This window comes from Alligator sinensis, unplaced genomic scaffold (assembly GCF_000455745.1).
Source record: "Alligator sinensis unplaced genomic scaffold, ASM45574v1 scaffold1097_1, whole genome shotgun sequence".
NCBI lineage: Eukaryota > Metazoa > Chordata > Crocodylia > Alligatoridae > Alligator > Alligator sinensis.
This window is the reverse complement of record NW_005841950.1, coordinates 3,355,754-3,368,921: the sequence shown is the minus strand read 5'-3', so window position 1 is coordinate 3,368,921 and position 13,168 is coordinate 3,355,754. Positions and strand designations below refer to the sequence as shown.

Sequence of the window (13,168 nt, the reverse complement as noted above, 5' to 3'; positions counted from 1 at the left end):
AAGAGCCTTAAAATGTCAGGAGCCCAGAAATTATTTACTATTTTTCAAACCTACGGCCAATTATTAGCATTGCACAGGTCTGCTACCACTGAGACAAATAGCTTGTTTTTAAGGTTCTCAGGGAGCTCCAGGACAGAGAGCATGTACGCGACTTGTGTCGGAAAGTGAAGAGGGTGGCATGAAGATTGGTTACCTCTTGCTCTTCAAGGGGGTCACTCCCCTTGGAACCATTTTGAAACAGAGCCTGTAGGAAGCTTACCCTGCCAGGCCAGGGAGATTCGGTCTTGTGCACCAAGAGGACAGGATCACGACTAGATTTGCCACCAGTCTCAAGCTTGACAAGATCAAGATGGGAACAACTCACCCTCCAGTGACCAGAGGTAGTGTTTGATAGTCTCCAGCTCCTTCTCCATGTCTCCTGGGATGCCACCTGCATTCTCTGAGGGGACAACACCAAACTGAACCAGCAGAACAGTGACATCCTTTGTCATGCCAGCCCTCACTATCTGAATTGTAGGGATGAAGGTCACCAGAAGCAGCACGGCCACCTGCAAGCCAAGAACTGGGTGAGCACTACATGCAGGATACCTGGAAGGGCACTTATCTCACATGCAGCAGTAATAGGTTCCCCCGACTCTTGCTTGGATAAATACTCTCCCAGGAGGGTTCGTCCTGGAAAGTGCCACACAGTGAAAGCAGCAAGAGGGCAGTGGGCAGAGTCAGAGCCAACAGAGAGGAAGTAGCAACAGTCACCAGTCAAGGATGCAGACCAGGGACCATCTCATGGTGCACTGCACCACTGAGGCCAAAGGACTTCATTCTAGCCTCTTGCTTTCTACCCCAGAAAAAAGGCACAGAAAACATACCAGTCCTTGGTCATGGACAAAGACCTGTGCCAGATCTGTCCACTACCATGGCTGGGCTTCGGGGCACCAACAGGAGCCTTGCTGTAGCTGGGAGGAGACTCCCCTGGTACGAGATAGGCCTCAGCAACAGTTGCAAGGGAGCTTGTGTTGCTGTAGGCAGCTTAGGCAGGAGTAAGCAGCCCATCACAGATCCCAGAGGTCAGTCCTTCTTGCTCTCTAGGGGTCAAGTAACAGACATCCTTCTTGCAATCCCATAGGTGACTTCCTTCGTACAGCCTCAAGCCATAGGATGGGCTCAGAAGAATCTGCCAGTGCGATACGGCCATCAGGTCTTGCTTCTCCACCCATGTGAGATACAAAAGCACAAGCACTGGGAACCCAAACATGGATGGACCTGCCAGCCTAGGCCCAGCTAGTGTGTGGCTATGGAGTTACCTGATAAACAGCAATGACGGCCATGGTAACGGAGAGAACCAGCTTCAGTGGGATCTGGAAACCTGCAAGCCCAGAATCACAAGTTTTGGAATAGGGCTTCAAGCCTTATAGCAACGGCATGAAGCATTACACAAAAGGCATCCCATACCCGCCTTACTGTCTTCATCTGTATCCCCCGTCCCTCTGCATCCTTCCACCTGTACCTCCATTCCTACATAGTCCCAGGTCACTCTTGCCATCCTTCTGCAGTGGGACCCAACCCCCAGTTCATCCACTGGACCCTCTGGCCCCGTCCATCAAACAATCCATTCAGCTCAGCCTGTTGAGCCCTGGCAAGGCTCTTGCTTCTCCCTGAGCTCCTACCCTTAGTTTAGCTTCTACCCCTCTTGGGCGTCAGCCCCTTTCACTGGGCTTTAGCCATCTGAGCCTAAGCTTGTCCTGGCATCACCCTCACTGCCATGGCTTTAGCCCTCCCAGCCTTGGGCCAACTTCTCCAGCCCTCTGGGGCCCTGGGCCCAGCACAGCTGCTGTTGCTTTGCCCCAGTATTCAGCCATCCAGGTCTCTGACCCCAAGCCGGGCTGCCTTCCCAGCCTTGACCCAACTCATTCAGCCCCCTCAGTCCAGCAAGGCGGCTGCACCTCTTCGCCAGCCCTCAACCCTCTGGGTCCTTGACCAAGCCAGACTGCTTTCACTGGCTCTCCCAACCTTAGTCTACCACATCTGCACCAGTCCTCTGGGTCCTCAAGCCCAGCCTAGGCTGCCTGTCCCAGAGTGCACCACCAGGTCCCCCATCTTCCCCTACAGCCACAATTCAGTCCTCTGGCATCAAGCTTAAATTACAACAAATACAAGCAAGCAGTTTCACAACTAAAATCCACCCCACTCTGGGTCACTGCCACACTGCAAGCCATAAGTACCCCTTAGCTCTCTCCTTCCAGCTCTGTGGGACAATTCAGGTACCTGCCAGTCTGTCTCTGCAACCATCTCCCTCAGGAGCATCTCTCCCTGCAGCATGCAGGGCCAGACTGCCCGCTTGGTCTCAGGCACTGGGCTTGTATGCCCCAAAACCCTACCCCTTCTTGTCAATGTGGCTTCCCAGCCATGCACAGGTGTTTCCACTTTGGCTTAGTGGCCAGCTTCTCCTCCTCTGCTGCAGCTTAACCCAACTGTTTTCAGCCTTTACTTCTGGGCTGTCTGGATGTCTGCCCTTTAGCTGCAGATGCCAACAGCTGCACAAGTCAACTTTCAGTTTCAGCACTGTTGGAGATGTGTAAAGGCCAAGCAGAAGAGCTGGCAATTGGAAGAGAAATACTTAAATCTGGGTCTATTGGTGTTGGTGGTGTTGACTATGTCTTAAGTTGTATTCTTGGAACCCAAACTGAATTGAACAACTAACTGGCAAGCACTCCTTGGGCATCTTTGTCTTATAGACAGACTCTTATTGGAATTCCCTGGTGAATTTTACCCCCACATTGTTAGTGGGGAGATCTTACAGTCCGACACTGTAGTAGACAGGTATAAGAAGCTGTTGTCCCTCTTGAACTTTGCCTTGCAGTCAACTGATAATTCCCACTGCAGCTAGGTCCTGGATAGTCACTCCAAGTTCTTATCCTTGCTGTCCCTGGTCATTTTCTAGCAGCTAGCCTGTACGCAGATGCTGGCCCCAAAAACAGCAAGCTTGGCCTGCTGCACTCTCCCCTTAAACAGGAGCTTCTGCCTCCTTGTTACACATCCATAGCATCAATCCATCCATAGTTTTACAATCTCTGTCATTCCCCCTTTTCCATAGCCCATCCAAGGATATGCCCTCTTTTTATCCAATTCCCACCCCCCATCTGCGGGTGCAATGGCTGTCAACTGAACCATAAAGCAGACGGACGGTTCAAGATTTGTCAACACACTTCCCTGTGGTGTGGTTGCCCATCCGTGCTGTGCCAGCAAGAGGAAATCTAGTAGCAGAGCGCTCTTTCAGCACCCTGATTTTCCTCTCAAGGATGACAGTTTGTGCAAAAATCGAGGTGTTGTGCGTGTCTAGTATGGCAGCTGTCACGGCACAGATGCTTGGGAAAAAGAGCCAAGAAACACAGTTGCTTCATGTGGGAGGAAGTCTGGTCGCTGGAAGCCTAATATGTCTATCAGAAGATCTTCTGGTACATACCTTCCTGGGGGGTATAGATATAAGAGTACAAATATGCCTGGACCTTTGACAGGAGACTTGCTTTGACTTTACCAGAGCTGGAAAGGAGAAAATTACAATAAGCAGAGGGCAAAGAGCATTTGAACAGAAGCATTTCTTGCTTTGTAAGTGTGTGGTAGCCAGCAATTAAAATCGCCCATCTCTTAATGACCAGTCCTAGTGATGCTACTAAACTCAGCTCTGCCAATACCTCCTTCAGTGCCAGGCTCCCCACATACAGCTGTCCTTGAAGGCTCTTCAGACCTGTAGCCACCCACCCCCTACTATTCCAGGACTCATTCAGTTTAAAGTAACTTTGTTAAGAATAGTATTTTCAGGCTCAGAAACATTGACAAGGTCTTATTCAGGGTTAAAAAAAAAAAAAAGGGCACTACTTCTAGCATTAAAAAAAAAGGAGTAGGAATATAGGAATGAAAGGGCCTACCAAGGCACTAAGTCCAATCCCCTGCTTTAAAGGTAGTCACATTATACTTCTCAAACAATGAAAAAGTATTTTTTAAAAGCCATCAGTGTCACCCCTGTATAATCTGTTTGAGTGTGTACATGTGTTTGAGGCTGCAAAAGACTGCTTCACCTTGGTGAGTTAAAGGCTTTCAATGTTCTTGCTTTGAATTGTAATAGAAGTGTCAGAGCCTCATGGTCCCCCTTTCACCCGCTCCAACCCCAAGCACCGTTTGTGAGGACGTACCAGTTGCTTGTCCACAGCCAGCCAGCTGGGAAATGGTAGGGCAGAGTTTTATCTAGGGGACGAGGAAGAACCCGGATTTCAGCCTTACCTTTTCCTTTGTGGTTTTTTGGCCAGGATATTCTTCAGGTATCTCTTATAATACCCACTCCCTGCCAGCTGAAAAGGAAGCAGCACAAGAGTCTATTTATTTGGATACAGGTCATGGTGAGATGCTAGAAGTTAGTGCTGTGGTTTTCAGAAATCAAGTGGTCTGCAGAGTATTTAAGTGGAGATGCCCCTCACCCCTTTCAATGGGAAGGAAGGATGCCAGCTCTCCAGCAATAGACACTTCTTACTGGTTGTAACTTTGTCCTACTCCCCCCCCCTATTCTCCCCTTCCCATTACAGCCACTTGGCTGGGAATGGGTAGGCTATCGACCCAGTGAGGATTCTCCAGCCAGGACAGAGGCAAGTCAGTGTAGGCATAGCCTGTAAAATATCTCCTAGAACAAGTGGGGGGGTGAGTGGGAGGGACCAACACTATTATTCCCTGGTATTTTCAGCCAACAGGATGGCCCTTGATCACTCCTGTCACCTAGTGAAGGCCAGACCAGGAGCTGTTCAAGTCAAAGCAGCATGGAGTTATAAACCAAGCACCCAGCAGCCTGCACTGGGCTATTGTTGGTTCAGATGATCCAACCCCTACAGTTCACAGTGAGGGTTTCTAGCCAATTAGGTAAATTAGGTTTTTCTTTGGATGGCTCCTGCCTGCCTGCATTTTAGACCAGACCACATGTGAGAGTGCAGTGATATAACAAGCAGTGTCAATGCTTGCAAAAGAACAAAGAGGTGGGAGTGAACACGCTAACCCAGGGAACAAAGCAAAAAGTAGCATGAAAACAAGATATGGGGTTAAGTGAATGAATCTAGAGCAACCAGCCTAGGATGCAAGAAGGATTTCATTTCTATCCTAACTCCCCAAGCCTTCTCCAGTGATGCTGTTTCACCCTCCTAGTGACTTCCTCTTTACTGAAAGGAAAAAGGGCCCAGTAGTTACAGCATCTATGTAAGACCTGGGTTTGAGATCCAGGTCAGGGTCTCCAGTCATCTGGTGGAGACTTAAAAGGGGAAGATTAGGGGTGCTGCATGCAACAAGTGGCTCATGGTTTATCACAGGGATATCCAACCAGTATCCCTGCCACATGCTGCCTCCCTGCAACACAGGCAGCCTGAGCCAATCCCTCCACATGAGCTTCCTCATGCCACCAGTGCTGCACATGCAGTATGAGCACCCCACTGACACCAGGTCAGTAATTCAAGCCACCCTGCTACCCCCGCCCTGCACCACCACTATACAAGCCCTCCCATCACGCTGCTCTGCCTCAAAGATCCTGTCCATCACAGCAGCAGGAGCTACACAGGGAGTGGCAGGAGCTCCAGGACCACACATTAGCTTGTCTCCAATTAGACAGCCCTGGTTCATCATACAATACCCCAACACACACACACACACACACACACACACACACACACACACACACACACACGTGCGCAATCAGCCCTCCAAAACTGGGGTGCATTTATAAAGAGAGAAGCTGATTTTCTGCCCAAGATAGAAGCACCCCACTTTGATTCATGCTCTGCAGTGCAGCAGCTGTGGTATTATTACTCTTCAGGCAGAGAAGAAAATCAACTGACTTGATGGCTCAGGTGTGAACTATTGCCTCCCCTTTTTAATAGTCATGATGTTTCACTAATTTTTCTGTCTGCTAGCTGCTCCCCATCTCTTTCTTCCCATTTCACAGCCTAAGCAGGAGAAGGAGAGTGAATCAGCTGAGGATTAGGCTTTGTCCCTACTCTATGCAGCCATAACTCTGAAAAAATGTCTTCATTCTACTTTTCAAAAAAAGATTCTAATTAAAAGGTTTTCAACCTTTTTTCTATTTGTGGAGCTTTAAAAAAACAAAACAAAACAAAACAAAAAAAAATCCAAATGGAGGTGTGGACCACTTTAAATTATAAGTGAGGGTATTCAGATATTTTTGATTGACCATAATCATCTTTCATGGACCCCATAGACAGTCTGTGGACCCCCGTGATCCACAGGTTGAAAGCCACTGTTCTAATTCTAAGCCGTGTGGACACACTGACAGGGTATGTACACCCTGGCTATGTACTAGTGTCCAAGGCTCAAAAATGTAGTCCGATTGAAATCTAGGACTAGGGAGCATTAGTCTCTGGAGAATGGTGCTCCTGTATTTCAGCCCCCAACAAACAAGTGGCTAAGGCACTCAACTAGGAAACTGCCTTTGCCCAGAGCAGGGTTTGAACTTGAGATCTTTGATTTTCCAGCACAGTACTCTTCACCACCATACCACAGCTCAAGCATTAGTTGAGGCTTTCTACACTGGGTTTTGAAAATATCCCATTGGACAACCACTAAGGAAGAAGTACATCAATCTGGGGCCAGGAGGTAGACAGAAAGCCAGGAGGGTACGAGGGCACTGCTAGGCTAGCAGGGAAGGGGCTCCGAGTTGTAGCCTGGAGTCTTCCTCTCACAGCAAGGTAGACCCCATCCCCCTTGCTACCCTCCATCCTTCCCTCCCACCTCCCCTGTCACTACCCTCCATCCTTTCCCAGCCCCTTCCCACCCCCCGAAAAAAAACCAAAACAACCTACAAGATGGAAAGGGCAGAGGCTCAACTTCAGAAGATGAACAAAGAAGAATCTGCACAATGCCCAACCCGTGATATGGCATTTACAATTCTGTGCTGGGAAGTCAGAGATGCAGGTTTAATGCCCCTCTTGCCAAGGGGAGGAAGGGGGACTAGAACCTAGGTCTTTGGCTTCCCAGTAAGTGCTCTTGTCACTCACCTACTGGGACTAAAACATGGGAGAGCCCAGGTCCTCCACCACCATTTTGCTGCCAATACACATACATGTTGGTTGTCTACCTGCATAGAATTGCTACCTGCACTTAAATGCCAAAAAATGCCATGTAGAACAGGCACTTAAGTGACTATCAAAAAAATTACATCCCAAGTTCTCATACCCAAGCTAGTCTGTCCCACAGACATAGATCCACTCCCTTCCCCCGCCAAAATCAAAGGTACAAGTTCATAAAGTTTGAGTTGCTACTACTGTATCAAAATATAGAGAAAAGTAGAGGTTCCTAACACTTCTCTTGCAGGATTTACAACAACATGCCAGAGTGGATTCAAGAGGAAGCTGTAACACATTACCTCTGTAGCAGCATTTCTCTCCTTTGCAAAACTCCTGATGAGCAGCAGTGGATACCAAAGGCTCAGGACCACAAGGCAGAAGATAACAGGGACATAAGACAGCAGGGAATAATACCTGTAGATCTGCAGAAAATGGGACAGCTGAGAAGTACGATATCCCTACCCACCACTCAATAGGCTCTAACTTATCTAGTAAAGCAGCTCTGCAAGCCTGAGGTCCTCAAGACAGAATGAGCCATAAAAGCAGGCAGGTCTTAAATGTCTCCACCAGTCCCATAGATCAATGGTACCCAACCTTTTTGCTCAGTGGACTGGATTGACTGAGCACTGCCCATCCACAAGCCAGAACCAGCTCATGGGGCAGACATGGAGAAGGGCAGGGGTTGAGCATTCCCGTCATGGGGAGTTGGGATGTTCAAAAGGCAGAATTGGCCAAGAAAGTCTCTATCCTTCTAACCCAGCTCCCAGAAAAACCAGATAGGCAAACTTTTCTGGCTGTAGGATGGAATAATCCACCCGAGTCAGAGGCAGATGGGGGGTGCTAGGACCTGGCTGCCACCAGTTGTCTATGGCAGCACAGGGAGCGTGCACACAGCTAAAGCCCCCCCAGTGTCAAGTGCTGCCAAAGCCCCACAGCCACAGGCCTAATCCAGCAGCTACATGGGCCAAATCTGGCCTGAAGGCCACAGGCTGCCAGCCACTAGGTTAGGAGGCTGTAAAGCATCTTAGATGGGAGCCTCACTCCCATCTAAGCTCACGGGTGACCACACCATGCTTTCCATCAAGTGGGATCCAACTTGGGGATAGTTATCCCAGCTTCAGGCACCAGCGATTCATGCCCCACTCCTTTTCTGCCTTCTAGCAGACATCTTCAGCAACTGGCAGGAGTGGGCAAGAAAAATAATTTATTTGCTTTTACCTTGGATGACTGAGGGCAATCCACTTTCTGCCAAATATGGACCACACAGTGGCACCAGGAGAGCAAGCAGCCCATGAGGTACCCAGCTCTGTGCCGGACTGTGGCACATGCAATTAAAGGATAGTAGAAGGCAGGGTAATAGAGCAAAGCCATGATCTTCCAGTACTCTAGAACAAGGGTTGGGGAAGAAAAAACATACAAGGGCACAGCTCTCAGTACAGGCAAGGATTAACAGGCAAAGCAATGCGCTTTTGTACTGCATGGCAGGTTAAAAGATGCCACACCACCCAAAGCTGGGAGTAGACACCCAGTCCAAGCTGATATAAAAAGAACATAGCCACTTAGCCAGCAACTGCAGCTCCCTTCCCTTCCACCATCACCCAAACACATCCCTATTAGCCAACCCCATGCAAGATGCCCCTGAAAGATCTTAGCTAAAATGAGGCAGCAGCACTAAATTTCAGTCTCCACACTAAAAATCAAGGTTCTTGCCTTCCAGCTCCAGCTCATTTTGGCTAATTAAACATAGTATGTTTAGAGAAGCTTTTAGGAACAGTAGCCCAAATAATACATCTCAGTCCAAAGTCAGGTCTCCACTTGCAACCTGAAATGGCAATTCCCCCAGCTGCTGAAATGCCGCCAAGAGTCCCAACACGGTGGGCCACATTTGGCCTGTGGGCCAGATTTCTGACCCCTGGTCTAGAGAAACACATGGATCAGTTTTCAGAGCACTAAAATGTCTACAGTTCAGAGGGGCTAAGTTGTGGCCCATGGGACTTGTCCACATGACCAGACAACCCACACCCTGCTACCCACTACTGAATCTGAAGTCTTTAGCAGTTGCTGAAAACTCAAATACATGGCAAGCAAAGAGGGAGCAGGATGAATGCCTTTACTGTCATTCACCCACTAGGCTCTGGAGCCACACCAACAAACCACAGTCCCGCTACCAAAAGGTGGGTCATCTGGCCTGTGAGAAGACCCATGGGCTGGAGCCAGCCTGCAGAGCCACACAAGTTGGATGCCTCAGGTTTAGAGGAAGGTCTACCCTTTCACTTCTCATCAAAGTCAGGTTTGCACTGGTATCAGTGAAATAAGGGAGTGATAATTAATTCCCAGAGATAGACAAAGCAGAACATCCCCACAAAGATTGGTCCAATCTGAAGCAATACAGCCTTCCTGCCTGGGTCCTTTCCAAGCTACAGTGTCCTCTAGGAGGCTCAAAATAGTCCTACTTTGATGTAGCAAGACAGCAAACTGGAAAAAAAAAATAAAAATCAGTAACATGGTCTTACTGATACTTTTGCAAGATAAAATACAGCATAATTAAGCCAACTTTTGCCCAGGTGAGCCAGGAGGGCTAAACACTTAGCAATATAATTTGGGGAGGGAGGAAAGATGTGCCCCACACCCCCTACTCTCAAAGAAAATAATTTGATCAGCATCTGTCACTGAGGAAGAAGTTTAAACCCTGAACTGGAGATCTGTGCTTAACTGGAATGGACTGTGGAAACATCCATAGTTTCCAGAGGGCCTGACTGACTGCTTCAGATTTACCACCACACATAATCTGATGGACTCTTGCACAGTAGCAGTTGTATTATCACCTCGATTGTGCCGAGAGGAGTCGGGGATGAAAGGCAGGGGGTCCTTATCCAACACCAAAACACAGAGAGAGGAGAAGAGGATTCCAAACACTGCAACCACCAGCCCTTGGTTTCCTTCTTCCTCCAAGAAATTCACAGGGCTGAAACCATCCGGAAAAGGGAAAGTTTGGATTAGAACAGACAAGGCATTCCCTTACCTGCCCATGGAGCCCCTTCACCTGCTGCGCAGGGCACTGTGGTTTGGGACCCCACTCCCCACCCCCATCTCCAGGAGACAAACCATTAATACCAGGTAACAATTTCCTAATCCCAGCTATTTCAAGGCTCTAGTGGGAGGTTAGTAGGTGCACCCATTTCTAATAAACCAGCAGTGCTGAACAACAAGATACATTGGAGCAGACAGGATCAAGTCCTCCCTATGCTCCTTGCTCAGAAATGGAGCTCCAGACTTCACTGGTCCATGGAAATCCACTATGCTTCTAGGATCTGCCTCAAGTTACTGCTGTAAAGCCAATAAGGGGGTGGATAATTCTTATTTCCACTTTACTATAGGGGTGCAGTAGTGATTTACAAGCATATTTAGAGAATGTATAGTTTCCAACAGAAGTAACAGAGCAAGGATTGGTGAACCAGGTGGAAAGAACAAGAGATGTTCTTGGCATAGTAGGCATTTAAACAATAACCTGGACCCACTCCATGAATAATGGCAGTTCACTCGCCACCCTTTGGTCTATGTGGCAAGTATCAAGCTCAGCCAAGCACACAGTTTGAAGAGGCCAGACAGAGTGGTATGAGCAAAGGTCTGAGATATAGAAGGATTCCCCATGAGAAGGGTCCAGATACTGGTAGAATTAAGTGGTACTCCATAACTAGGAGGGGGAATTAGTTCTTCTGGCACTACACACCTCAACCACCATGCATCAAGGGCACAATGAGGTTCCCTTTGCAGCAACACTGAAGGGGTTTTAATGCCTTTTTTTTTAAATTAAAAAATTAGCCCCAAACCTTCCAGGCAGCCCCTACCAACACAGTGCCCAAAATGGGACTGGCAACCAGGACAAATGGTTATGACAACTCAAACAGCTATTGTGGTCATCACTGGTAGGTGCTGAAGGACATAAGTTGCTTCATACTTGTGGGTCAACATCCTTTGTGAAGAAATATAAAGAGGTGGTAAAAACACCAGACTGGAGGAGAAGATTCAGAGGTTTGGAGAAGTTCCACAAGCTTATACAAATATAAGCACACTTTTTTGTTGTATTAATCCATATTGCAGTGAGGCCTACAACCATTGATCGTTAGTTGTTTAAATCCATATTCCAGCAAGGCCAACAACTGCAAACTTGCTAAGCCATGAGAAGCTACTGGAGAAGACCTCGTCCAGCGCGCACTCTGTACGTAGCCCTAGTGGAGCATTTAATGGCTCAGAGCCCAATGTGCATCCTAGAAAAATTGTGCTTGTAATTTTACTACAAGAAATAGTTAAAAGGAGGAGCTACAGGCCATGTTTTAAAACAGAATACCCAACACCCACAGGTCAGAATTCAAAAACACTCCTGTGGAACTGTGCTTGGTTTCTGCACTTTGAGAAGAGCTGCGAAGTGAAGTCAGAAACATGAAGGCCATGGTGAGGATTTTCTAAATGCCCATTTGAAGGGCCTAAAGAATGCACGTGTACAAACAAATGGAAACTTCACTCCTTATGTACAACATTAACTGCAATTAGAGGAGTGGAGCGGAGTGGTTGGCACACATGTATTCTGGATGAGCCTCCCCATTATGACGTGACAAACTCTAGGCCATAATGGTACCTCAGCAGTCCAGGTGCTCCACTCCAACAGCCTTTACAGAGCTTCTTTCGTTTCACCAGAAAGGACAGGCCTATTAATATAGCCAGCTGCAAAGAGAAAAAAGGAATTATGCTCACCATTGTGATATCTAATGCCAGGAAGCAATGTTTCTCAACCTTTATAGAGACTCAAGGCACCCCTCAGAAAAAAATGCCAGCTCTTAATTTTCACTTGTTTTTTTGACTACAGAAAAAAATAGAGCAGTTCATCAGTTGTACAGAACTCAGACCACAGCAGGGCAGATTTTTTTTTTTTTTTTTTTTTAAACAAGACAGATTCCTATTTGAAATCAGAAGGTTTATCTTGCAAATCATGTTGGCACACAACACTGCATGGCACCCTGCAGGACCCATGAAAGCATCTCAAGGCACCCAGTGTCTTGTGAAACCTGGTTGACAATCATGGTTTTTTAGGCTACAGAAAGCCAGACTAGATGAACACAGGCCAAGGAACATTACCCAATAATTTCTGAATCAGTTATATGGATGGACAGAGGAGACTTCCTTCAGAGAGCCGAGTAGCCAGCCCTAGCCACACCCAGAGCATACAGAACCTCTACAGGTACTCACCGATATGGGAGCCATGCAGATGTGGTACAGGCTGGAAGGGATGGTAGGACTGCAGTCTGCGACAGCACTAGCAAGCTTACTGGAAGAATACAGAAAAGAAATAAAACCCAATTACCTTTTAAAATATATGAGCTTCATGAAGGAGGAGCAGAGATAGAGGGGCATAAAGGGATCAAATTTACTGTGACTACTTAGATGAGAATTCTGCATTACCAGCCATTCCAGCCTTAGGGGAAGATGCTTCTAATTCCACAGCTATTGTGCCTGCATCAATATATTAGCCATCCAAGTAAAACATGTCTCACACGCACATAAAGCTGCCTGTCAGGGTATGGAGGGATGTCATGAAGTATATTTTTCATAAGGTTTTAAAAACCATCTCTCACTAATGGGAAAGATGACATATTACAAAAAGCAAGAGGAAGAACCAAGATGAAGGGGTGGGAAGGTTTGATTTTTAAAAGCAAAGCTTTAAAAAAAAAAAAAAAAAAAAAAAAAAAAAAAAAGGTGCTAATCTTTGCCTGGCTTGTCCTAGCAGCACTTAAGGAAGACCAATAACTGCATACAGTGTATTTACAGGTTTCAGTACCACGCCAAGGAGTTATTTAGGGTAGACCAAAGGTGAAAGAGCCAAGAGCAATAGGATTCAGTTAAATTTAGGGGGAACTCAGGAGATAAGTTGCTTAATAAGTCCTCGGTCTTACATGCATGTCTATTTTGCCCTAAGCACCAGGAGGACAGAACATTGTTTGGCAGTAAAGGAAAGGTGAATGAAGAGGATGATTTGAAAAAAAAATTCCAGACCATTATAAAGG

At 47.2% G+C, this 13,168-nt stretch overlaps 1 protein-coding gene across 1 annotated transcript in view; it reads right to left on the bottom strand.

The window, feature by feature from the left end:
• The window catches only part of STRA6 (stimulated by retinoic acid 6), a 43,904-nt gene that overhangs the window by 14,196 nt on the left and 16,540 nt on the right, over positions 1-13,168 (bottom strand). Inside the window, exons 4-12 of the mRNA XM_025199895.1 lie at positions 12,354-12,432; positions 11,746-11,831; positions 9,935-10,074; positions 8,328-8,494; positions 7,409-7,531; positions 4,276-4,343; positions 3,461-3,537; positions 1,302-1,363; positions 365-548 (exon numbers count right to left, since the gene is read on the bottom strand). Of these exons, the coding sequence (XP_025055680.1) occupies positions 365-548; positions 1,302-1,363; positions 3,461-3,537; positions 4,276-4,343; positions 7,409-7,531; positions 8,328-8,494; positions 9,935-10,074; positions 11,746-11,831; positions 12,354-12,432 (986 nt within the window). The remainder of the gene's footprint in view (positions 1-364; positions 549-1,301; positions 1,364-3,460; positions 3,538-4,275; positions 4,344-7,408; positions 7,532-8,327; positions 8,495-9,934; positions 10,075-11,745; positions 11,832-12,353; positions 12,433-13,168) is intronic.